At 38.1% G+C, this 26,000-nt stretch overlaps 1 protein-coding gene across 1 annotated transcript; it reads left to right on the forward strand.

Moving 5' to 3' along the window:
- The first annotated feature begins 1,777 nt into the window (after positions 1-1,777).
- pcp4a (Purkinje cell protein 4a) lies at positions 1,778-24,043 on the forward strand. Its single transcript, XM_042432126.1, has 3 exons — positions 1,778-1,962; positions 17,602-17,653; positions 23,844-24,043. The coding sequence occupies exons 1-3, from the start codon at positions 1,954-1,956 to the stop codon at positions 23,972-23,974; spliced, it is 192 nt and encodes a 63-aa protein (XP_042288060.1). The 5' UTR covers positions 1,778-1,953; the 3' UTR covers positions 23,975-24,043.
- Positions 24,044-26,000: the final 1,957 nt, after the last annotated feature.

Raw genomic sequence — 26,000 nt, forward strand, 5'->3', positions numbered from 1 at the left:
AAGACTTTAAATCAAGTAGCTGATGAGATTCTGAGTCTATGGTCAAACCAAATAAATCAATGCTCAGAGTGACTGGTGATCAATTAGTCCCTGAACGTGGATCCTGAGGGACGCCGGCTCCTCTGGATCTCTACACAGCTGAGTGCTCTGATTAAAATGTGACTGATTTAGAGTTTACCAAACTCGGCCTGATTAATGACTGTCCACAAACACACACATGGAAAGATATGGGTGTCCTCTGCTAAATCAATAAAAGTATTTAAAGGGAACTCTGCACTGGTTTTGGTAAAGATGATATACTCTGGATCTCTATCTGGGGTCAGTTCCTGCTCAAGGATGTTGCACTTTTGGCATCAAGCAGGTGTTTTCTACATTTTTAAGGTTTGTGTAAATAAAGTAGTAAGTCAAACCCTGGAATTAATATTTTGTAGCCCCAAGTTATTTCATTTCTTCCCTCAAATTAATGATGTGTGCACAGAGATTAATAGCATTAAGGATAACACTTTATGATAATCATCATTACTACATGGTAAATTGAAAGTTAACTTTAGTTAATAGTTATTTTACTATTTGTTAGGTGGTTAATAATTGATTTGTAAACCATTTAAAAACATTATTTATAAACATTATTATGCTTCAGGTTTTGGCTGTTAAATGCTATATATAATAGGATTTAACAATCAAAAATCCTCTGCTGTGTCCAAAACCAATAATTAATTTATCCCACTAACAAGTATTATTAGTATCCTGTCTGATATATTTGGTTCCTCTGGAACTCCACATTGGTCTATAAAAACATATAAAAGAGGCATACTGTTGCGCCCACGCTTCATCATCACCATAAACAGTGTGAAGCTTCATGCTGGGGATGGTGTGAATCTGCTGATGTGCTGTGTTTGGCAAAAGCTCAGCTTTGGTCTCATCAGATCATGGAACCATCTTCCACTTTATGTCCTTCTGACAAACACCAGCCCAGATGTCCTGGCAACAGCTGTAAAGCTGAAACTATTAAAGCTCACAGGCAGCGTCTTACATCTCTTAACTTACCAGCCATGGGGCCTTGTAACTTCCTCAGACTGATCTCAGACCTCTTGGTGGCCTCTCTCACTCTTGCCCTGCTCTCACACACATTGTGGATGTGAGGATTCAGTTTTTTTGTGAATAACCTGAAACTTGTCAAAGTTTCTTCTCAAAGATTTGTTTGGACTGTTCCTTTGTCTTCATGATACCGAACTGACAGGATATTGACTATCCAGCTGATAGACCCTCCAAGTGTATTTACTCTAAATTCACGTTTCACCTACCAACCGATGATCTCCAGTATTTATATTTTATAAACCTATTATGTGAATTATGATAGGTGGTGATCCATGTAATTTTATATTTCATATATATAGTTTATTTATATCAATTTTCTATTCATCTGGGTCACAAAATCCTAAATATATCCACTGTCAGTCACTGGTCTAAAACAATATAATATGTAAAGAAGCCCATGTTAGGTTGAATACTTTTTATAGACATATTAATAGATATATGTTGGTGTGGGAGATGCCTTCGTGCAGATATCAATAATATAAAATATTTAATGGGTTTGTCATTTAATAAACTGTGTGTGCAGAGAATATTTCACATCGTGTGGTCATTTTGTTCAGATAAACTGTATTTCATCGTTTTGCATGCACTTTCATCACCCCCTGTATCCCACTGACAACAGAAACTGTAAGGATGCCAAACATGTGGCAGATTACTGAAAATATGAAGGTTGGTCCACAGTGTAGAGCAGGAGACGTGCTATTGGTTTCATGTAAATGTGGTGAGAAGAGCGGAGCTGTCCGTGCTATAAAAGCAGCCTCTCTGAGAGCGGAGCGTCTTGTAGAAGACTGTTCAGAGTCAGCTGGCCAGAGCGCATCACAGAAACTGGATCCACACACTGACACACACAGCGCAGCCATGAGTGAGGTAGGTGCTTCCTCCAGCTTCATGTTGTCCTTCAGCATCACGGCAACTGCTTTAAGCAATATTCCTGCTGCAAAGTTAACAGAAACTGCAGACATTTAGGCGACGCACAAGTACTGTGGTTTAATTCGCTTTTATAAGTCGCGCTTTGTCCAACAAGCTGCACGGAACTCTTAATAGCTTCTTCATCTTTGATTTTTCTCGTAGCCGAAAATTGCAATTTGACCAAACGCTTAGAGTAAAGAATGAGTTGTGGTTATGTGATTAAGTGAGAGGTTATTATCTACTCTAATAGGACACCCAAATGTCTATGTTCCATCCAACAACCGCAGGTCCGGGATTAAAGCTCTGGAATACTGAACGCCGTCAGTATGGTATTACTACTACTACTACTACTACCTCTACTACTACTACTACTACTACTACTACTACTAATAATAATAATAAAAATAATGATAACAATTATAATATTTTCTGGGAATATGGCCACTGGACCGCAGTAATCAAACCTGACAATTACGCACTGTGCGCAGGTCAATTATTCCTTCAGTTTCTAATGACTGTGATGGTGATTGATGTGCTGTGCTGACTGGCCAACATATATTAAGGACTGTGACATTTTTCTGAAGTTGAAAATGAGCAGCAGATCTTAGTGATAAGTCTCAAATAACTCAAATGATAAATTGCAGTCAGGATGTGAGAGGCAGTCCACGAGACTAACGCGTCCTTGTTTGCTTATTTTAGCTTCACTTTGACATTTCAAACTAAGCTCAATCCAGCATGAACGCACGCTGGGTGAAGCAAAGGCAGCACTGACCTATACAGACAGTCTATGCATCATGTCATGGTGCTGAGCCTTATGTGGACTTCAGAGAGGTGACGAGCCTCTGATAATGTCAAAGTGTAGATTAGACGAGACCCCTGCAAGAATCTTATCTGAAAAACGACTCACTGGTAAAGAGCACATCGTATAATCACTGAATTATTCAAGGCTTGCTGCTAACCCAGAGAAATAAAACATTCTCACAGTGTGCACGGGGGGAGCACAGGCTCCAATAAGACCTTATCACCAGTTTATTCGCTCAAAGAAACTGAACTGGTAAAGCTGAGTTCTTTAGGAAGATAATACACATGGTTCTGCTTTTAATCTGTATCCTGCTGCATATGTTAAGCTGCCAGTTGAAGATGGTATCCAGTGGAACATAGATATCCTGCCTCGCCACAGCTGCAGCATGTAGTCCTCTGTTGGAACTTCATTATTGCAGGAATCCTGCCGAGGCATTCTTATCACATACTTTATGATATCAAATAAAGTAAAACAAATTGCAGCAGCAATTCTTTCCAGATGGGATATTACTTCTTCATCAGTGTTCCCTCAACACTCTATGAACACCAGCTCCCACCTCTGTCATTATGAATCTTTTATTACAGACTTGTGATGTCTTTTTGTACAGTGTCATACACACGATACACGTATTTTTGACTACCTACTCTCCTACGTACCGCTTAGAGAGTGAAGTTCGAATCTTATAAATAAAATATTACACATAGGAGAAGTAGTACTCAGGAAATTCAGTTGCATGTCATGTCAGTGATGGATTCATACGCCTAAAAAGAGCCCGTAGAGGCTGAGACAAGAGGACGTTGCTCTGAATGAATAATTCAATAAAAATCAATGGCAGGCTCCATCTACCTCCACACTCCACTGCTCTGTTCACACTCAAAGTTTTAAGCGTTCATTAGGATAATTGGCACTCTCACCGGCAGCAGAGAAGATTTAAATTTCTATGGTATCAGTGTGATGTGACTGTTCAGTTTGGAGCATTTTCTTGACAAATGAGAGAAATCTTACTTAATTACAAGCCACTCGCTGCCTGCCTTCAAAACCAGAGGAATTATTTACTCTCTTTGTCAAATCAATTTAAGGCAGTGTGTTTCTCTAGGAGCAAGTACAGGCAGTATATCATTGATAACACATCTATAAAACACTAACTGCAATTACAACTGTCTGCTAAATCCAAACTGCTGCACAGCCAGAGAGAGCTGGCATGATTAATAAGATATTAAAAAGCACACAGATTGGCCAAAATTGTTGTTGCTACATTTTGAAAATCGATATCTTTGTTAAATTAATTGTGATACTTTACTTCGCTATGATTAATGTGAAGAAACCAGGCCAAAACCGAGTGCCTGTTGGTGTTGCTTCAGTCGATTCATCTTTGTCCATAAACATCAGACAGTTTGAGGTTCCTGTGGTGAAAGTAGCTTAAATGTGCCGTCTGTCACCATAGTGATGAACAATCCAGTGTTTCCAGGCTACACTACTCAGCCAGTCATGACAACATGGACTTTGAAATTAACAACATTTTGGAGTTTCAGTACAAACAGACTCATGCTGGCTACATATCAGTCATTTCAGCATTCATGCTTCATATTTTGCATAAATCTTTTTGTGAAAATCAACCCAATTTCCCACCATCGTGTGACATGTCCATCCATTAGTGGAGACCTCAGTTTTAGACATTGTGTTCTTTTGACTTTTATAAAGCAAAGAAACTAATTCATTCATGTGCCTATTGGCTGCTGTTGTGCTTTTTGGCTCACATTATGATCAGGAGACTTATTCCTTCTCTCATTAAGCCTCAGGTTGTTCAACAAAACTTTAATTAGATAGCACACAGTGGAGTGGCCATCAGCAAACTGTATGTGGTTGCCAAGATATGTCAGTTCCACTTTCCAGATTTTCAGCAAACGATAATGATTTCCTCTGAACCCCATTACCAGTTAGTGTCACACCAGGAGACACAGCACAGCATCCTGGAGGCTCAGGAAACAAAGTGACAAACCAGGTAAACATATCTGACTGTTGTCTGTCATGCCTGGCTATATTTTACTCCGTCTAGTTAAAAAGAAAATGTCCAAAAAATAAGAAAATGAATATAGGTGTCAAATTTTGTGTGGCTGTTATATAACAGGAGTACAGATAGGTAGACAAATGGTGAAGAGAAGAGCACCACACCTTGAATGATCACACGTCCAGTGGTTGGAGATTTTCCATGTAAATAGACACATAATGTTCATGGTTCACTTCCTGTAAAATATGCCTCTCGACAATTTGTGATTTCTGAATTCAGTTAAATTTTTTATCATCTACTTTGCTCTGTCCTGATACATTTTTTCCCCATCACTGGGAGCAGTGGGCTCTGAGGATGTCACTGTCCGTCAGTCGTAGTCAAATCACTTTGGTCTCATGCAGTGTGAGCAGAGCCTGTAGGGGCCACTAGCAGGTCTTTTACACTTTTTTCTTGTAGACTTTTGTTCAGTCTGCATGTTTGCTGAAGTTTATCCTGACTGATTCAAGGTTAGAGTGGCTACTTTACATGCGCCCACTCTTTTTATACGCATCTTGGCTGAGAGTCTCATCTTAGGTAAACTGAGAATATGAACAACATAGTAAATCTTAAAGCATAATTCTGGTTTATTACAACTTGTTTGGCCCTGTTTTTATAGGTTTTCCATCATTTCTATCAGTTATGATAACATTCTTCTTACCAAATGAATTGCTCAGATCTTAGACATCACCATCATAAAGTCTGTTTGCCTGTTGAACTCTATTTGTGCAATGTGGCCATGTTTCCAGACATCAGTAATTAACTTGATGATGTACAATATTATCATAACCAATAGGAATCTGGCCATAACTATGAAAATAAATTGTAAGAGACTGGAATGATTATTTGAGTGTACCCTAATTCTCAGCTGTGTGACAGTCTGAAAAACTGACTTGGTGTCACTGTGCTTTTAGTGGACACCTCCAGCTGCTAAAAGCTGATGCAAATAACGATGTGGGCAGAACTAGAAATATGATTTTCTTGTAATATCTCTATAATTCCACTTCAGGTTAATTGCAGCACGCTGTGCTTAAGTGCCGCTTGACATTAGATTTTGGTGGATTTGACTGGCCTTCCGGATGTAAAGTCAATTTTAAGGTGATGAATCATTTGCAGTATGTTGTTGAGGGTGGAGGCGTGTATGAATAATTAAATGGCAATATGTTAGTCATCTGTGTAAAATCTGTTCGAAAATCTTATTATTTAAAGTTTGCCATAGGGGGTATTAAAGGGGATATCCTATTTTACTGATGGCCTATCCTTCAATCAATGCATCAGCATTTAAGTGGTTTTTGTGCTGTGTCCACCTGTCATCTACTTTAATTACAGTGAGAGTGGTGGCTACTTGGCAAAGCTATTTGTTTCATCATCCAAAGTGGACTAGAGCCCTTTTTATTAAATTAATGAGATAAGAGTGTTAAAAGTTGCTGATCAATGTAAAAAGGACAGCAAGCTGAGATGGGAAAAAGTGGTCGAGGATGGATTTTCCTTAAAACTCTCTTTTGCTGACTTAAGACCGATAGTAGTGATTGAGATCCAAACTAAAGTGGTGATTAGAAAAAAAGCCACTGGGATTCTCTGCAATGAGGAAATGTTCAAAGATCAATTGAAATGTGCTGATTTAATATGATTCTTTTCTCAATTATTGACCTGAAATATAAACACATTTTAATCTGTGATTCTCTATGATTTGTTGTGTAGATTGACCCTAATCCTGCTTTAAACAATGAACAGAGATTACATTGAAATAATCTGTAATCCATCTAAACTGTCACTGGCTTTGGTGCCGTCACTCACTGTAACCTGGTCTGTGGGGGTAATCCTGGCTTCTCGCGGACTCTGCAGAGAGAAATTGACATCAGTGATTGAGGAGTGTGATGTGAATGGTCAACATGAGAGAAAATAGAGAAGATTAAATTTAAACGGCCAAGACGGGATCAGCGCTGGTAGAATTATCAGAAACTCATAGATTCAGATTTACCCCAAGGCTCTTAAAATGTCACACATCATTTCTCAGGGAATTGAATTGAATCTCACAGAGGGAAAGCTGTTAATATTCACATACTGTTTCATGATGATACACTAAATATCATCACCTGATTCACTCTGCAATATTAGAGCCACCTGAGGGGAATACAAGGAAATAAAGTAATTTATCTGGTGGATTATTCACTATCTGAGGGATTAAGCAAGAAATAGTAAACAATCTACCAGTAGGAACTGTAGCAGCAGCAGATTTCTCCTCCACTGTCCAGAGATTCACCTCATCACCCCACCTGTCTCCTCATGCTGTGGATGCCTTAACTGACACAAACAATAAACTCACAGTTATGCAGCAGAGACAGATAATTAAATCAGTGATACATCTCATGTTGCAAAAAATATTCCTTCACTTCACATTTACTGGCTTGAAATCCATGCATTTTTGTTTGGCTGCCCTCCACATGTGAGCATGTAAATACAGTAGCTTCATTTCGAGATGGGATCCTATGAACCTCTGTAGATACATTATAGTCTTTTTGTGCAACAGAGCACTACAATTGTTCCTTATCCCCCCTCTTAATTTTGTGTCCAGAGTCTTTACAATAGCTTAAAGAAAGAGTTGGGTTATTGTGTGTGATGTATGCTGCTGGGTGGCTCATGCTCTGCCTAATGCATGCTAATGTTCTATGAGGAAACCATGCTGCTCTGTCATTAGTTTTACTTGAATAACCCCAGTTGGAAGGCAAACTGCACCTTCCTTATACTGTGATGATGTTGGTGTACATGTTTCGGTGAGTTGAATGGAAGATGTTTCCTCTGGGTAAAGCACGTCTGTTGAGATTTAAAGGAGCATTTCACCAAAATGCAAAAACAACAACATTTCACTTATCCCTGGTGGTATCTAGCTATATGCAGATGCTTTTGGTTTTATATATTTCTTAGATTTCACCCCAATGCAATGGAGGTGAATGGAACTTTTTTCATTTGTGGTGCTATCACCACTAAACAATATATTTGAAAACATCAATAACGTCTCTTTTCACAAACTACATATACATATGTGTACATGAACATATTTGGTACAAAGTAGCTGCACTGCAAACTGTTTGAGAGTGTGTTTTGTGGATTATCCAACACGTCCTCCAAATTAAACAACAAAATACATTGTTTGTCATTGCCCTCCATAATGACACCTATAAGTGTTTTCTGATCTCATGCCTCTATCAGCAGGATGACATCACTACTCAGTGCCAAATTACTGTCGGAAAAATAAACCAGTTTTATGATCTGACAACGCCACAGTTGAGGTTTTGTTAGGTTTAGGCACAAACCTGACTTGGTTGGGGTTAGTGAAAGATGATGGTTTGGGTTAAAATAAATATTTAGTTAAACTTAAAGCTGAGGTGAAAGCAGAAATCAATAATTCAAAACCAGTCCAGCTAAAACTGAAACTATCTCTATGGCTGGAAAACACTAGAACCCCTGAGTTTCATTTTATTAGTCCCCTTAGTCTTTCCTTTTTACTATATTTTCTACCCCTACAAACTCTCTTTGTGATAAACACTACCAATTAAAATCAAGTTTGGTGACTCATTATAATTAGTGACCACAACAGCATGAGATAGAGCTGAATAAGGAAGTCAGGTAACTTTCATATTCTAACTTTTTTGTCTAAAACAATAGTCTTAATGCATGAAAAGAGGGCATTTATTATTCCACAGCCACATGAATATGTCTTCTGTCGTCAGCTTTTTTTTGCTCGAAACACAGTTTCACCAACTTGCTGTTGAAATATTTTCCTGAAGTTCAGGTAATTAATTTGAATTTGCTGTCATTATTTTCTATATTATTGGCATTAATGTAGCAGATGAAAGAATTACCTTCTTTGTTGTGGACGATTAATGAGTTAGAAACTGAAACAATGCAAACAATGAAAAGTAGCTGAAGTCTTCCCTTGGAACAATCAATCATCACACATAAGCTGGAGTCCAGTGTTCATTAGGAAGCTGCACTGGTGCAATATGCTAATGTGCCAACAGATTCTGACAGCTGATACTATACTGGAGAAATAAGACTGTGAGCTTTATATACACTGTACTATATGTATACAATGACAGTTTTCTGAACTATACATACACTGCGATTGTTAGATTGAGTTAATAGGACTGTTTTGCAGGAGATATTTTTCATGTCGGAAAAGCACAGGTGTAAATAATAAAATAAATGGTGGCTGAATTCCATTTAGCTGCTTCAGTTGCAGGGTCCTGCATGTTTGCTCACTGTCATACTGTCATGATTTGAGCCATCGTTAATATTATTACAAACATCAGTGCTTTTTCTAAAATGGTGGGTTATACTATGGAAACAGATTCATTTCAGATAGCAAGTATTACTAAACAGTGTTAATGAGCTCATTTACACTACTCATTCATATGTCTTGGAGGGATCAGATAGCTGTCAGATATCCAAAAAAGTCAAATGTAAATTGTAAAAGAAGCTTTTGAGATGGATTGAAATCCAGTTGCTCAAACAGGGAAAAACAGCTCCAGTGATTGAGAGAAGACATAAGATGCTGTTGTAACATTTATTAAATCCCAGATCAGTTCAACTACTGACAGAGCAGCGATCTGTATGGGTGAGGGAGAGGCATGAACGAGACTATGGAAAGATAAAAGTTTTGTCTCACTCTTAGTGCATAAATGCAGATTATCCATGTGCTTGTGTTAGTATATATATAGTTATCAGCTAGCTCAACTGTTATTGTTGTATCCCACTGACATTTGTAGTTATGAGAATAACTAAAAATCCTGGATTGGAGCCTTTCTCAACTGTATGTAGTCTTGTTCACATCATATATTTAGACAAGGATGCTAATTAAAATGTTAAGATCTATCTAATACCATTGTTTATTCAATATTTCTGTTTTTAGCAGCCTTTAACAAACACCGTTTCCCACAAGCCATAGACCATCGTGGGTTAAATATCAGAGTTTGACAAAAGAGGCGAGATGAGGGGCTGCAGTTAGTTCAAACAAAGCTGGAATAACAGGTGCTTTTAGACAGCAGAGATTACAGCTAAAAAGTTGGAAAACTGACTTAAGAAAAGAGCTTTTGTGAATATTAATGATAAGGAAAACCCTGATTTGGATGTAGCCTGGGAAAACCCAGATGGATTTCAATCAGTTTTGTATTCTGGCCAAGAGAGACCCATATATGTCTGTAAGTGTAAACAAAAGTTTATTAAAAAGCATCTGGATTTTATCAAGATAGGAGACACTTGAAATGATAGATGGGACCAGTGTTATGCCTCTGTAATTATGACAGAGATCTAACTCACGCTGCCTCAGACATTGTTATATGGTTTCAGACTGTAATGTAATATATAGATATAATAAATCATAAGTATCGCTATTCACTTTCCTTTTCCTAAAGATGTCTCATCTTCTGCCCCATCTAGCGACCTCCTACAATTCCCAGAATTCCTTTCAAGACATACCAGTGAAGGGGCATCAACTAAATGAATCCATATTTGATGTTGGTTTCATTTGTGGATGTAAAGAATGACAGTTGGACACACAAGAAGTCTTCTGGCTGAATTGAATTCTGGTCAATTGAGGCTATTGTTTGTGATGAAATTTTCATCTGTGCATCTTTCATAATGATTTTTTAACGTAGAAGCAAAATACCGTTTTTTTAATAAAGGCTTTGACAGCAAAACTGTTTATGTTTTAGATCACCTGAAAAAAAGTTCTCTCGCAGTCAAACATGGCTGGAAATATTTCATTGTGTCATCCTCTACAGTAACAGTTACATCATCAAAGAAAGCCAAGATGCTGTTCATCTTTAAAAGCTGTTGTTGAACCGTCTTTGAATGAGATGATTTGATCAGAAAAGAAGACAGCATACAGCATAGTATCCACCGTCCTGGCATCATACCGCTCGTTCAGTCAATCATTCCTCAGCGGTGTCACTCTTCCATGCTTCCAGTCTGGTGGTGGGGAAGCTGCTAAGGAGTTGTAATGGTGCTGGGATGAGCTGTCTGTGACCTAGTTTTGCTGTCTTCTCGTTAAATTGTTAATAGACCCTGAGTGCAGCATGGAATCTCTCTGGGGAGCCCGAGCTGCCAGAAGAACCAAAAATAGCCCCCCACACACTGGGAAGTTAATTTATTTATTTTACCAGTTCCCCCCATGTCCACGCCAACCCTACATGCCAGTGTGGTGATTTATAAATCCAGTCAATAAGAAAAAAAAACAGAGAAGCGTAACATCAGGAAGCAGTGATGGAAACAACATATCTTTAGATATTGCATCAATACAACTCGCCCAGACTCTAACTGTGGGTGCAAATTTGAGCTTCCACTGAAGCTTTTTCTGTTTTAAATCTGCTATTAAATGCAATAGCCTACACAAACACCTTTTTCTGTTTTAATTCATTTCAATCCAAAACACAACTTTTTCATTTTGAAGGCGTGCTTCAGCACAGCCTACAGTAGCTGACCTCTGATTCAAATGTCGCAATGTAACAATAAGAGAATATTTTATAGAATATTTTATGTCATTTGAAACAATTTTTGGTTAAACAACAATCTGCTAAATTGATCCATATAACCAATGAGGTTGGGCAATATGTTCTTTTGTGCTCTGAAGTAAGGTCAGACTGATTTAGGCTTTGATGAGTGATACTGATATTTTGGACACTTTAGCAGTTATGTTTCATGTAAATGAACATGGTACACTATGGGCATGAGACAGAAATAACTATAAAACTGTTCCTACATCACTCTGGATTCTTATCCAGAATCTCAAGGGTTAACAAAATAATAATTTCTAGTGCTTATGAAGCTTTGTACATTGTTAGTCAACTGTGGCAGACAGAGCCATATGTGGCAAATATACTGTACAGAAGGACATCATCATTAGCGATGCAATTATCATCATTGCCATCCATTTGTCAGGCTCCCTCAGTCTCCAGCATATGGGACTGAGAGCAGGCAAACACTGTGGTTCCTCCTCAGGGACTCTGAAAGCACGGCATCTCTACACAAGCTGCACACAGGCCCAGCTCAAACACCAGCCAGCAACACTAGGATAGGTTCTGTTTAGCTCACCACGTTATTGGCACTGAAGGCATACGAGACTCCTGATCTCTCGTCCAGCTTCCTAATGAGGAGCTGTGCTGTTTGGCAGGCCTGAAAAAGTCTGTTGCTTTGGATTTGTCTTGATGTTTCTGTGTTTGCGCAGAAGTCTAGAATATGAAATGAGTATTATCACTGCACTAAATGCAGATAGTGAACTGTGACTAGATCTGCTCAGTGAGCTCAACTTACCACAAGGAATGTTTCAAAGCAAGATATAACAGGATTAACCCTGTTGTCATGATTTACAATACTACTGGATATACATGGTGGTAGTTAAGAATACTTACAGTATAAGTTCTCAATTAAATCCCCCAAATGGCAGATCATATTGTAATAGTGTAATAGTAGAATAGATACGCATTAATTAAGAAATACCAAAGGTATGAATTCTTTTTACATTCCCACATTGTTACTCCCTTATACCTTAACTTCATATCTTGCTCTCTTTTAGCTGCATGTATGTATTGGTATGTGCTGTACTGGTGCACAAAAATTACACTGTAAATTGTGAAAAATTACACTGTACATTGTAGGCTGTTATCTAAAGCATTATCAAATATTAATTTTTCAATATTGTTTCTTTGAATTGAAAAGTTTTTCTAAAATTCAGTTTTTTATTATTGATTTAAAGTCTGTCTCGTCAGAGTGCAGCAGTAGGATTGTAACTGGAACAAAAAGTCACTATCACCTTGAATTTAGTTTCTTTATACTAGTTACTTGTTCTTATATAATTTTAGTGTGATGCTGCACAGGAAAAGCTGGTTTGAAAGGGAAAAGACAGAAAGTTCAATAAACATTTTTTAAAAATCTGCATGAGGCAGATTTGTATTTGAGTCAAATTGGCAGCGAAAGCTTACTGTTTGAAATCTGAGGACATTAAAATCAATGTGACTGATCGAATGTGAACGTGATTTGTGAATGCAAATCATGTGAGTCGATATCAGTTAACCAAATACATTATTCTTAATTCCAGACTGAGTGGTGGTGCCCTTCAAGCAATGTATTATTTAAGCACGAGCTCAGGAACCCATAGCTGAATACTGGACTATAAAGGAGGCTTCCCAATGGACACATCTCACTTTGTTGTGGTCACAATAGTGATTTAGTGATTTTTTTTGTTACATTAAATGCTGCATAATGCGGCTCTTACATTACATCACACATCTTTTAACCCTGTGTGAATCCAGCAGTTTCCTGTTCTACTGCCTAGATTAAACATTTTTAGGTCTCCATTGGCTGCTCCAAAATGTAGATTAAAAAGAGTCATCTGCCATCAGCACTCTGAGAGTTCAGAGCGACCTGCCTGAGAGGCTAAACCTTATGATTCATCATATTTCTCTCCTGCAACTTCTGTTGATTTTATCTGCTTTTTAAAATCTTTTGGAAAGTATTTTACAAAGCATTTCTAATTGTGGTATTTCTGAAAGTACTATAAACTTTCTTCCTCTTCTTCTCCTTCAGTCTTTCTAATTATATACCTCAAAAGCTCCCATGGCACCGGCTCCTTTGCTAGTGTTAATCATCATGATAGCAGGCTTCCCCTGCCAGCTTCTGTTTCACGCGTGAACCTTTAAATGAGACGGAGATGGGTTGAAGTGGAGGTCACAGCTGACAGGTGTTGGAGTTAATGAAAAGTGGACGGCCACAGACAGAGAGAGGAGTTCAGATGTGCAACAATGACAGCTGACGCTTGCGTGCATCAGCCTGAATTATTCTCCCAGTTCTTTGACCTGCTCACCTTCATACAAAGACTCCTGCATCATCATTTGTTGCATCATCTGTACTGGATCTTTCCAGGCACAAGACTGGAGAAGGTCTTCTCCAGTATTCTGCAAATAGAGCTGTTCAGAGTTAGCATCTTTAAGTCGGCAGCACATCACGCTACTACAACCCACAAGCTAACAGTCAAGTGTGCTTTTACATGATTGAAGAGGTTAGCTAGTCAGCTCAAATCACAGTAAATTGAATAAATTTGTGTAAACACATTATTATTATAAAAGAAAAGAGGGATTTTAATATAATCACTAGAGGTGAAAATTATGAATCATTTTGTTCAGTTCAGTTGAAAGATTTGTAGTCACTGAGCATGTTGTTGTTCATGTTTGTCTAAGCTAAGCACTTCCATCACTATGAACATCAGTATGCACATCACTGTTCATACTGCTGTCATGTTTGATGCTTATTCTGACTTCAGGTCAGTAGTAAGATCAGTCAATTGCTGGTTCAAACTGTTACATTGAATTAAATGCAAAACTATGCCCAGTTTACAAGCTTACAACATTCATTTGATTTGATCGAACGCTGCCAATTAAAACACTCAAAAATATTTCTTGACATATATTTTGCGTATGAGACAAAACACAAGGACACAGGATTAGAATCATAAGATATATATTACACTGTGTCTTTAAAACATACATGTGCCTTTAATCCAAAAGATGACACATTGGGACACTGTAGCATGAAGTCTGGGGTTAGGTGAGGGTTCTCCCTAATACAGTAAAGTAATGTCAGAAATATCCATCCTAAGTTTCCTCCTGGTCATACCAGACCAAGTAAGGCTGAAACAGCAAAACCCCTGAGTGTACTGAACTGAGGAAGCGTGTCTTTATTGCTTATGAATTCAACTTGTCATTGGCAGGGGAAGAATGTGGCTGTTCTTCTTTCAAAAGTTAAGGCAGTGTGATGTTTTATTTATATACAATCACATCATCATCATATATACTTTTAATAGCCATGGGAGATCAGGCATATTAAGAAATATCTAAAGTATCCATACTGTAGCATGTTTGTACATTTCATGTATGCATTTCATTGCATAACATATGGAAATGTGGCTGATTGAACACTGAGGGACAAACGCTGTAATGTTTCCCTTAGATTTATAAAGACTGAAAATACAATATCTATAGAAAGCTTTCCTGTCAGGGAGGAAACACCTCAAACATGGTGAAGCTTTGCTTCTGACAGTTTGCCTTAAGTTTATCCAGAGTTTATCCAGAGGCTGTGCAGTGAAACATCATCCTGTGATATCCTACAGTGTATATCAGTTTAAGACACAACAAAAAAGGCAAAGCTCAGCACTGCTACACCTGCTGAACTCCTCCTATTTTCTTGTTTTAACGTTTTAAAATTCATCTTGAGGTTTTGAGTCCTTTGTTAAAAATGCTGCTGGCAAACAGAGCAATAATACCTCCTCAACTGCTAGAAGTGAGCAAGTGAAGGAAATCAAGCAGTGCCAAGCTTGAGCACAGACCAGGAGGGGCAATAACAAACATCTCATTTGAAATTCATTCATTGCTCATGAATTTTTATGCAAATGCACCTTTCTTCTTGCAGTTTCCTCCACGTTTATTAGGGCAAGTAGAGCAAAGAATGTGCAGAAATTAGTGAGAGAGAACCTTCACTGGACAGCAAAACTGAGCAAAAAAGGGAAAAGTGTGGGGAAAATATGCAAATAAGAGTTGAGAGTTATCCCCCTGCACGTTACAACTGGAGTTGTTATGTAACTGTATCCAGGCAGAGTCTGAGAGAGAGAGGGAGAGATGATGATGATCTAAATACTGTACAGGGAAGAAAGAAATGAAGGAAAGAAGATGATAACATTATTGTTTCTTTTCAGTCACAACTTCTTCCTCAACATTGTATCTATTGTCTTTTTTGTAAGGTTTGAGGCAACAAAGTGTCCATGAATAAACAATGACTCTCAGCCAGCTGCAGGGCTGCTCTCCAGTTGATGACTTCTGACCTTTGACATCTGATCGCGCTGCAATCTGAAATGCAAAGATTAGAATAGATTAGATTTACACACACTGAAGTGTTTTACAGCATCAATAGGCAAATGTTTAGTTATGTTTATGTAATGTTTAGTAATGCAAGTGATGCATATGATAAAATTGTGATTTAAAAAAAATCATACACTTCAGAGTTTAATGTGATGTCACGAGGATGGTAGATACTCATGGATCTGAAGAATCAATCAAAAATATATTTACTTAGAATTGTTTTAATTCTGTTTTCAGTTTTAAAGCATTCAAGTCTCAGACTTGATATCACTTTTTTGTCACAGTTAGAGACAAAAATAATCTTACTTAGGATACTTTTGTCACAACACAGCCGCCCACCACAGACACAAATAGCACTTACGCCTTCTCTTTGTGTGATCAGGGCGATTTTTTAGCCCCTCCTGAAGTCAGCGAATATTTTATAGCTGAAATGTGACCTAATATGGAAGAAGTCTAACTCTTTGAACTTGGATTAGCTCCTCTCATATCTGTTGGTGGGTCTACAGCCATGGTTCATTCTTAATATGAGAGAGTGAAAGCTAAAGGTAAAGCAGGAGAGACAGAAAGGCTGGAAAAGTGAAGGAGAATAGATGTGAAAAGAAGGAAGAGAAAATGGAGCCAAATGATAGAACGAAACATCAGAAAGTTGTGAGCTGCAGCTGATTATTTATTCCATCTCCATTTGTCTTGATTTGTCTTGAATATTGCACTGCATCTTCAAACTGCACCGAGACAATTGCTCAAACATTATTGCTGCTCTGCTCCCGGACGTTTGCTCTGGCTGCTTGTGGCCTGGTGGGTGGAGGTGTGATGTATGGCACTGTCACTGTGTGGCACCTCTCCTGCCCCGCTGAATACCAGAGCACAATCAAGCAGATGAGAGCCAGCGTGGTGCCGGGAATCCCAGCGGTATTGACTCAATTTGATTTTTATGTGTAAACAGAAAAACAGATGGCCACACTGCCAAACAAGTTTCACTTCCACTGGCTCCCATAATGGCACACAAGGACGCCAAAGAAGGGTCTGGGTTTTTTTTCCCCCAGTTTTCTTTTGCCCTGCTCGACTCACATATATCAAAACTGCTTTGGCATTTGAAATTCATTGAGAGCACAGGATTAATAATTCAAGTTGAACTAGGCGAGAGAGGGATGAATCTGTGCTGGGCAGATGTATCTGCAAAATACAATGTGCTCTAAATCCAATCACACACACAACACTCAGCTGTGTGAGTGATGCTCATGTATTGATAACACACTGATCTTGGGAAAAAAAAACAATAACTGAATGTTAAGTGAATGGTTGTAAAAATATTATCCACAGACAAAAGCTCAGTGTGATGCTCTTTCAGCAAGCCAACAAATTGAAGATCTGAATGAAGCACGTACACTGTAGCGTCTCCACATCTGGAAGCCGTCTTATTTTCGGAGCTGAGTGCATCTTGTAACGCTGCAGAGCAGCAGCAGCCTGTCAGGGGAGAACAGTTGGGCGCTGTTAGAGCAGGCAGAGCGAGCGTGCCTCTGCTGCAGAAACATGGATTATACATCAACATATCTCATCACACAGAGCAGCAACAGCAGAGACCGTCCTGTAACATGTTCACTGTGACTGGGTTCAGTGGAACTTCTTGTGACCCTCCCTGTGTTGGGAAAATAACAAATATGTCTAATCTTGTTTTGTGATTAATGAAAGTAGGTTGTGACAGCTGTGAGATGTGCAATTTGTGGAATGAATTTGAAATAACAAATTCTGACAGGAGGAAAGTTTTTTTATTCTCATTTTCACGTGTTCTTGCCTCATCTTTTTAAAAAAAATGATGATCATGTAATTCTCTGTTTTCTTTGCAGAGACAAGCATCTGGAGCAATGACTGGAAACAGCAAACCATCTGCTGGGCAAGGTATTTTCTACACAATATGTTCAGTCTGAAAAGTACAACCATGCAGAAATACAGTGTAGAGTATTACTAATGTGCACTTTTCATCAAAGCTTGTATGGTGCATAGACTGTATCTAGAGGTTTGTCTAAGAATAAAGCTTCAGCCCTTTTTGCTCTGTGTGATTTTCAGCTGATGATTATTTTCATTGGTGATCAACCTGCCAATTATTTTCTCAATTAATTGTTTGGTCTATAAAATGTCAGAACATAATGAAAAATGCCCATCACTATTTCCTGAAGCCCAAGTTGATGTCTTCAAATTGTATGTTTTGGCCAACCAACACTCCAAAAACCACAAGATATTAAGTTCATTTTCACATGAGACAAATAAAAGCTGCAAATCCTCACAATCTGGAACCAGGAAATATTTGGAATTTTTGATTTAAATTGTTGATTTCACAGCTTACCAATATTGATTTTAGGTTGCAAGCGTTCATAGTTTAGATGATTTAGAGACAAATTTAGTAAAAGAAAATGCAAAACCTCTCAACCCCCATGAGTGAATCCAACAAATTATAAAATGAATAGTTTAAATGCAGTATTAGTATAGTATAGAATATTATATGTTAAATAAAAACTATTAATTCTACAGGCCCTGTAGAATCATACTGTCTCTGATTCTAATTAGATTTTAATAACAGGTGGTTAATTGTATAAACATAAAATCAAAACCAAGAAGTAAATGTAAATATAACTGGAAGTGACAGTGGACTGTAACGTGGCAGGCTCAAAATCTAAGATGGTAGATAAACTCCTGTTATTAGATTGTGTCCTTCTCTGATCTCTTTAAGGAAAGGGGCAGAAATGCAACAGCCCTGGGAATTACAAACAAATATTATAATGATTTCTGAATATTAAAGTCCTCCTCCAGTCAAAAATGTGTTTTTTTATTGTTACTTCACTGTGGTGTTTGAGCTTCACTGTGCAGAATGATGTATGTGCAAAGTTTGACGCTAGAAGGCTGTTTTCACATTCATCTGCTGAAGGAGGAAAGTTTCTCTGTGCTCACATTAAATCTGAGTTTAAGGCGTATAACTATGAGCATGATTTGTGACATCACAACTAGTTTGGAGCCAGTCGTGGTCCAGTATGCAACTGACACAAGTGTGATGTGGAAACTTGAAGCCTCTAGTGCACAAACACTGAGAATGGACTTTACAATGAAGTAAGAGACATCTTGTGTCCAACAGTTAAACTTTTTAAGTAAAAAAAAAATTGCATATTCATAAATTCTGGATTGTGGAAAAATTGTTAAAATTATTAGAGATATTATTAAGCAATTAGCATTTTTATATAACTGAAAACATGTCTGGAGGGAATCTTTAGGATAATTCCAGTAAAACCCATTGGAATAGAGTGTTCTCTGCCAACTGCAGTGAAAATTTTCATAAACGACATCAACATCTCAACCTCCCAGAATTAATTTCACTACTAATTTCAGAATCCGAAAGAAAAGTTGACTTGAATTTGTCACTTTTCTACTCTTATATAAGAAACAACATGCCACAGTGGTTATGGCAATAATAGTTCCCTCTGCTATGGTAGCAATTCACAGGAAGACCTACTTTGCAAACTGGGCCATGGTATTGTAGGCAGAATAATGTAATTAAAATCCCCTGAGTTATAAACAGTAAAATTGGACTTGCAGTAATTGGCAGGATCCTTTGAAATTCATAAATGGTGTTAAGTGCAAAACTGTCATCCTGGCAAAATTAGAAAATGCAAGAACAAAAGCCTGTTTTTAATGAAGCTCAGACCAGTGAATCACTTTTTCCATGACCTCAGCTCAGGTGAGACAAGTGTGAATCATTCTGCCTCTCAGAATGAACAAATGCTAACTAAGCTTTGAAAAAGCAGATATTTTATCATGGATATACATTTAACAGGTTGTGTCAGGCTACTGGGTTTTCTATATTCAAACATGCAAGCAGATACTCTAAAGCTCATAAGTGCTCTTTGCACATTTACAAAATTAGGTTTCGTAGCAACATGATACAACACACCGAGGAATCACTGAATGTAATCTCCACCACTCCTTGAAGTCAACCTTCTCATCACACAATGGATGCAGCAGGTTAATAGCTGCCCATCCACTGCTAAATGGCTCCATAGCCTCATCCAGCACACAAAGCAGCCCTGATGTACCTGGAGACCATGTGTCACCTCCTCTCTCTCTGGGGCTGCTGATAATGCTGGTAAGACCCCGTGTTGAAATGGATTTCTGTCCCAACTTCTGGGATGATGAAGTGTATTGCAGCTCAGGCTCAGTCCTGAGGGAAACATCCTATCGGGAGGGATTTTAGACAGCTTAATTGAATTTGATAGAGGCGGGAATTACATTAATTTGACATTTGTTCATTTTCACACATTTGTTTCCCTTTTTTCATTTTTTTCCTTCTTACATTGTTTTGGATTTAGAAGAGTAAGCTAATATGAGTTCACTCTAATAAATGTACAGTCTCGGGAAGCTCCTTATATCAAATAATTGTATTTCTATTGCATCATAACACTGCACAACACAACATTATCATAATGTCAAAGGCCTGAGCTATAAGAAAAAGGGACAAGAAAGTAAAAAAAAATGAAGGGCTGGTGTGATAACTGATCCCTTGTACAGTAAAGTTATTAAGAGGGACACATTTTACACACATTTATATACCATCCCACAAATCCTATTGTGTACAAGCAAATCCAGTTCCACATCTAGTCCAGTGTGCTCCTCTCCCTTCAGATTACATGTACGTCACTGAGATCACAGGACAAGTGATTTATCAGAAGCTGTCAGAGAACCATAGAGCTGATGTCAGTTGTGTTACAGAAGGAGGTTTAAATAATTTTTTATGGGTATGTAAATCTCAACTAATTTCCCAATAATTTCGAAGTCTCCCAGAAAGAAGTACTTCATTTGGTAGTAATTACAGGGAAAATAGAGTGTTTAGTCATAACCTTTTGGCATGACTTCTTTTAGTCAGACAGCAGTTCAACTGCACATGCAGGAATATGAAATTTGTCTACAGGCAGCATACAATTTAAAATATATGAAGAATAAAATTTCTAGTAAAAAATGAATCATGAATTAATATGTACGTGGGTGTAAATGGAGCTTTTCCTTCAGTTTAAATGTGGAGATACGTGTTCAACAACACTTTTATAAAATGCACTAAAAACTGATACATAGGACTGTAGGTCTATGTCTGCACATCATGACTTATGCAGAAACTATTATTAAATGCACAAGTTTCAGGCTGAGCCCTTCCTCAGTGTGTTTATTGTTAGACCTTTTTGGTCATAAGTCATGGTGTGCAGGCTTTTCATTCAATTAAATGTCTGCTGTAATTAATTATGTAGTTCTTTATAGGAATATTACTAGATGACAGATGGGCAGACCTGTGATGTAAAGTGTAACCCAGGTTTGGTAATTTATAGATCCAAATACATAGTGCGTATTTTATGCTAAGACATGAAGTTTGCACATCTACGCAAGCCCAAGGTTCCCTCTTTAGATGGCAGGTCCAGTAAAAACTCTCCTGGATCTTTACAAAAATTGTGAAAGCTGATCTCTTTGGCTATACATGACCGCAACTTTTGAGCAAAACAAAAGGAATGCATATACGATCCAGCTGTTGATTTACACTTAATACACAAAGCAAGTTGGTTCTGGTCTCTGTAATACCCTATATTGTATCTCTTTGTATTTGCTACAAAGACAAATAAGACTGGGAAGCCCAAATACACTCTTCACAAACATCTTCATCATAAACATGAGGAGCATCCTCTTCCCATTGTTTCACATGTCCTTAAATGGAAAGCTTCTTTTAAGAAAAGAAAAAATCTGACATTTTATGCCTTTATTAGCAGACAAGAAATGAGGGGGGAGAGCGATAGAGAATGGCATGCAACATGGGGCCCTGGTCAGATAAACCATGGACATTGTGTTCAGCATCTTAAGGACGCCGTGGAAAGCTACTTTTAAAAAAATCCTAGCTCTCCCATCTTTCTAGCTTTCTACCATCCACCTACCAACTATAGCTCACAATCTAACTGGTGATTGTGAATAAGGATGATATGACCTGTCGGGTTGACTATGACTGAAAGGGCATCATGTCTGCATGAAAATCAATAACTTACTATTTTCTTATAGACACAATATATCACATGAATGTGCCTTTTCTGATTGTTAGCATTTAAAGTCTAATTTGGGGTTCAGTTTTCACAGTCATCACTCAGGTGCACAGGTCACCTCATTGTGGTTTAGTTGCTCAGTATTCTGTACACGGGACCTTCATCAATCATTGTCCATATACTCTTAGGTTGCTTTAAATCTCTCAGGATCCAATTTGAACATGACCTTTCCACAAACCTCTTATGGAAATAATACCATCATGCATTGTGACAATTTGATTCATTCATGCAGCAGCATTACACATTACTGAAGGTGTGATGTGCCTGGCTTATAAAGTCTTACGCCCTCTGGTGTAAAGGGGCATCAACCCTGTGGAGCAGGTATAATTTTAGAGAGGGAAGCTGTGCGTGTGTGTATGTGTGTGTGTGTGCAAGAGAGACACATGGGTTTATGTGGCTTCTGCGATCATGAAATATGAATTTGTTTTCATTGTCACATCTGTCATCCAAGGGCTTCAAGGTCAACAAAAGCTTCCATCTAAATGTAAGTAGGCCATTTTGGAAAAATCACCACTGATGCTAGTACGCACACTTTGCACAGCAGGTCAGCACAGTCCTGCACGAAGCACTATAATGTTTACTACATGACAACTATGCTGCTTGAATAAACAACTGACCTCTGGGTAACAGTGAGTGATTGAATAGTGACGTGTCTTATTGAAGCCACAAAAAACTTTACTCTTGTTTTAATCACACTCCACCTCCGCTTGTGCACATCTGAGCACACAGCGCCGACTTCACTTCAGTCTTCACTGTACACTCACTATTTGGGCACTTCAGCACTGACAATATGGTTTTGTTTTATATGATGATATTTTGAGATGTTGAACCTTTAAATCAGATAATTAGTGTTCGTTTTCCTTATTCAAATGAGGAGTGTCTCATAGAAGGATTAAAGGATGGCATACAGTAGGAGTAATTAAAAATGAGTTTGACAATAAAGTCTGCTGCTTGTAAGGATAAGATAGCAGTTTATTTATGGGGGATTAGGAGGGTTTTGTCTTCTGTCATAAGAGACCAACATCCTCTCTACTGAACTGTGAGCGATTGCCTCGTTAGCATCATTTGTCTATATGTGGGCTTCTGTACTGTCCTTTTATTGAATGTCACACATCTGTAATGACATTTACGTCTGACATGAATGAGGTCACTGCCTAAGCACTGCCACAGAGAAAAACTGCCTGTAAAACCTGCAATGAAATTTCATTTCCTTTGCATGTTTTATGACTCAATTTATTCAGTTATGTTTATGTAAAATAATGGTTCATTTATAAGCTCCCAGAGTTTACTCTGACAAGGCATCTTGAGTTTCAGTGTCAAAAAATGGTCTAAATTCAGTTATAAAGGCTTTTCCATCCTGACAAGAATAGATGCTAAGGGGGAAGTATAGAATAGTTGTGACTCAGCACAAAATATTATCTGTCAGTGGACTTAATACAACAAGACTAAGAGTCTACCGCCATGCTAGCAGCACTGTACTGAGATGCAGCAGTGCTTTGAGCTAAATGCTAGTGTCAGCATGCTAACATGCTGCTAAACATTCACAGGTATAATAATGTATTTACTATATCACCATCTTAGTATTGCGTGTTAGCATGTTAACATGTGCTAGGCTGATGGGAATGTTATTAGTTTTGCAAGTATTTGGTCATAAAACAAATAACAAATTTTGACCTGATGGTGTCACTAAAGGAAAAGTCAGAGATCACCAAAGTCATTAGGGTTCATCATGTGGGAACCATGAACGTCTGTACTAAATGTTGAGATAATTTTGTGATATCTCACAAGATAAGTGAAAATCTTGACCTTCTGGTAGTGTCAGGTATCACCAAAGTCATCATTCAGACCATAAATGTCTGTCCAATCCAAGTTTTGAGATATTTCAGTTTGGACCAAAGTAGTGGCACCACCAGCATCCTTACAAAGCCACTGAGACACCTTCTCACCCTTCCCCCCTCTCTTCTGTCCAGATGAAAAGAAAAACAACCCCCCCGAGGACTTCGACATTGACATGGACAACCCGGAGACGGAGAAGGCTGCCGTGGCCATCCAGTCGCAGTTTAGGAAATTCCAGAAAAAGAAGCAGGATGTGAAGTCGTAGAGCGGCTGCTGTGCTGTCAGCTGACTCTCTTCACCTGACGTTGGCCTGGTCTTGCATGTCAATCAAACTGCACCGTCATGAACTCAAAAGCAGGGGTGAGGGTGGGATTCATGGGGTGATCAGGGGGCTAAATAGTATCTTTGTGAAAGGTTGTGTATGATTACAGTATATAAATGATACATTATGAAATTCTGGGTGTATGTATTTAGATCTTTCCTATAATTTTATTATTTCTGTTTTTTACTTCAATGACACTTCATGGTAGCTAAAGTAGAGCTTAAAGTTTGAATAGTTTTTCTTATGTCACAATCAGTGTAATATACCCATGTAAACAATGTGATAAATAGATTTTCTCTTAAATTGTCAAAGATTGATTACCTTTACTTCAGGGGGAATATAAAGCCACATACATTGCTGTGATTGACACTTTAAGACAGTACTAGCAAGACGTCATAATCAAAAGATTTTTCAGCTCTACTGGAGGCCTGTTAATGGTATTTCCCTCTGACTGGGTAAAATGAGTGCTTTCACGCTGTATGGCTGATGCTTTTAAAATCAAATGTCTCTAATCTGTATTGGGACGTCAGAGGTCTCCCCTCCAGCATGTCTTTTCACTTGATGACGTGAACCTTTCTGAGTTGTGTGTCTTTGTAGAGACTCTAGATGTGGTGCTCGTGATTAGATTCCTTGTTCTTGTCCCAACACGATTTAAACAATGTCACTGTTAAGTTGGCTCACACATGTATACTGTACAAGCATACACACTTATGCATGCAAGCTTACACAGACACACACACACACACACAAGTACACACACACACACACACACACACACACACACACACACACAGACACACACACACAAATAGAGAAATAAATAAAAACTTTGGAAAGAAGTGCAAGTTGATTTATTTTCACATTGTTGTGGCTGCAATATTGTCAACTATATACATAAAAGACTCTTTTCTAAGACCTTACAGTATGTGCAGCATGTGCAAGAGATCATATTAAAAGGGATTCATTATTTGTACAAATATCTATTGTCATCTTATTTAGGTCAAAAACCTTTTTAAGTAGGTTAAACAAGAGGCTGAGGAAGCATTTTTGATTATTAGATACTTTAGCTTTTGCCTTTCTAATGAAGTAAATCACTGTTTTATTAGATCACCACATACAGTACTCTACAGTTCCTCATTGACTGCACATTACTACAGGACATTTTTCTGATTGATTTCCCAACTTTGTGGGAATTGCAAACTTATCAGTGATGGTGTGTTTGTAGTGCCTGCAGGAAGTGCAGCAACAAGACAAAACAGTTAATGTGCCAGCAGACTTCAAAATGACATGAGTGTGTTATGATCATCAAAACGTTTGGCTAAGGTTAGGCAAAGATTGTGGTCATGGTTAACAGAAACTAGTTTTGACTGGTGGATGCACTGTTGAGGTCAGATGCTTAAACCTTGCTGCCCATACGAACATTAAACTACTTAATGCATAAACAGGGAATTTAGGTAGTTTGAACAACATTCATCTGGAGATACATCTGAGACTTGAGAGTGATGTTTGCTTATTGTCTTTTGGATTTAATTAGATTTTCTGTAGCTAAATAGCTGGTGACTATGATAGTTTTCAGCCACAAACTCTTAAGTTTCAAGTTTTCCACAAGTTAGCTTCTGAGCAGTCTCTGCTCATTGTCAGCTATGGTAGAAGAATGACAACAACAGTTGCTACTTTTTATAAAGAGCAGTGGGGCGGGTCAGGGTGAAAGTGTATGCAAGGTTTAAAATATGTGCAGCCAAGTATAAAGAAATAAAGGGGAAATAAACTTCTCAAATGAAGCGTTCTGGTATGCATGTGTGATATTTGTTTTGTCAACTTGGGATTGATGTCATTTTTTGATCAGCTTCAGTGGATCTGAGCTTATTTTACTGATTATCCCATGAGGTGGTGCTGACGTTTCCTGTTTCATCATCACCTGTTGACAAATACAGGTGTGTAACATTATCATATCTATGAAGACCGTATT

The sequence above is a fragment of the Thunnus maccoyii genome, chromosome 13, assembly GCF_910596095.1.
Source record: "Thunnus maccoyii chromosome 13, fThuMac1.1, whole genome shotgun sequence".
Classification (NCBI taxonomy): Eukaryota; Metazoa; Chordata; class Actinopteri; order Scombriformes; family Scombridae; genus Thunnus; species Thunnus maccoyii.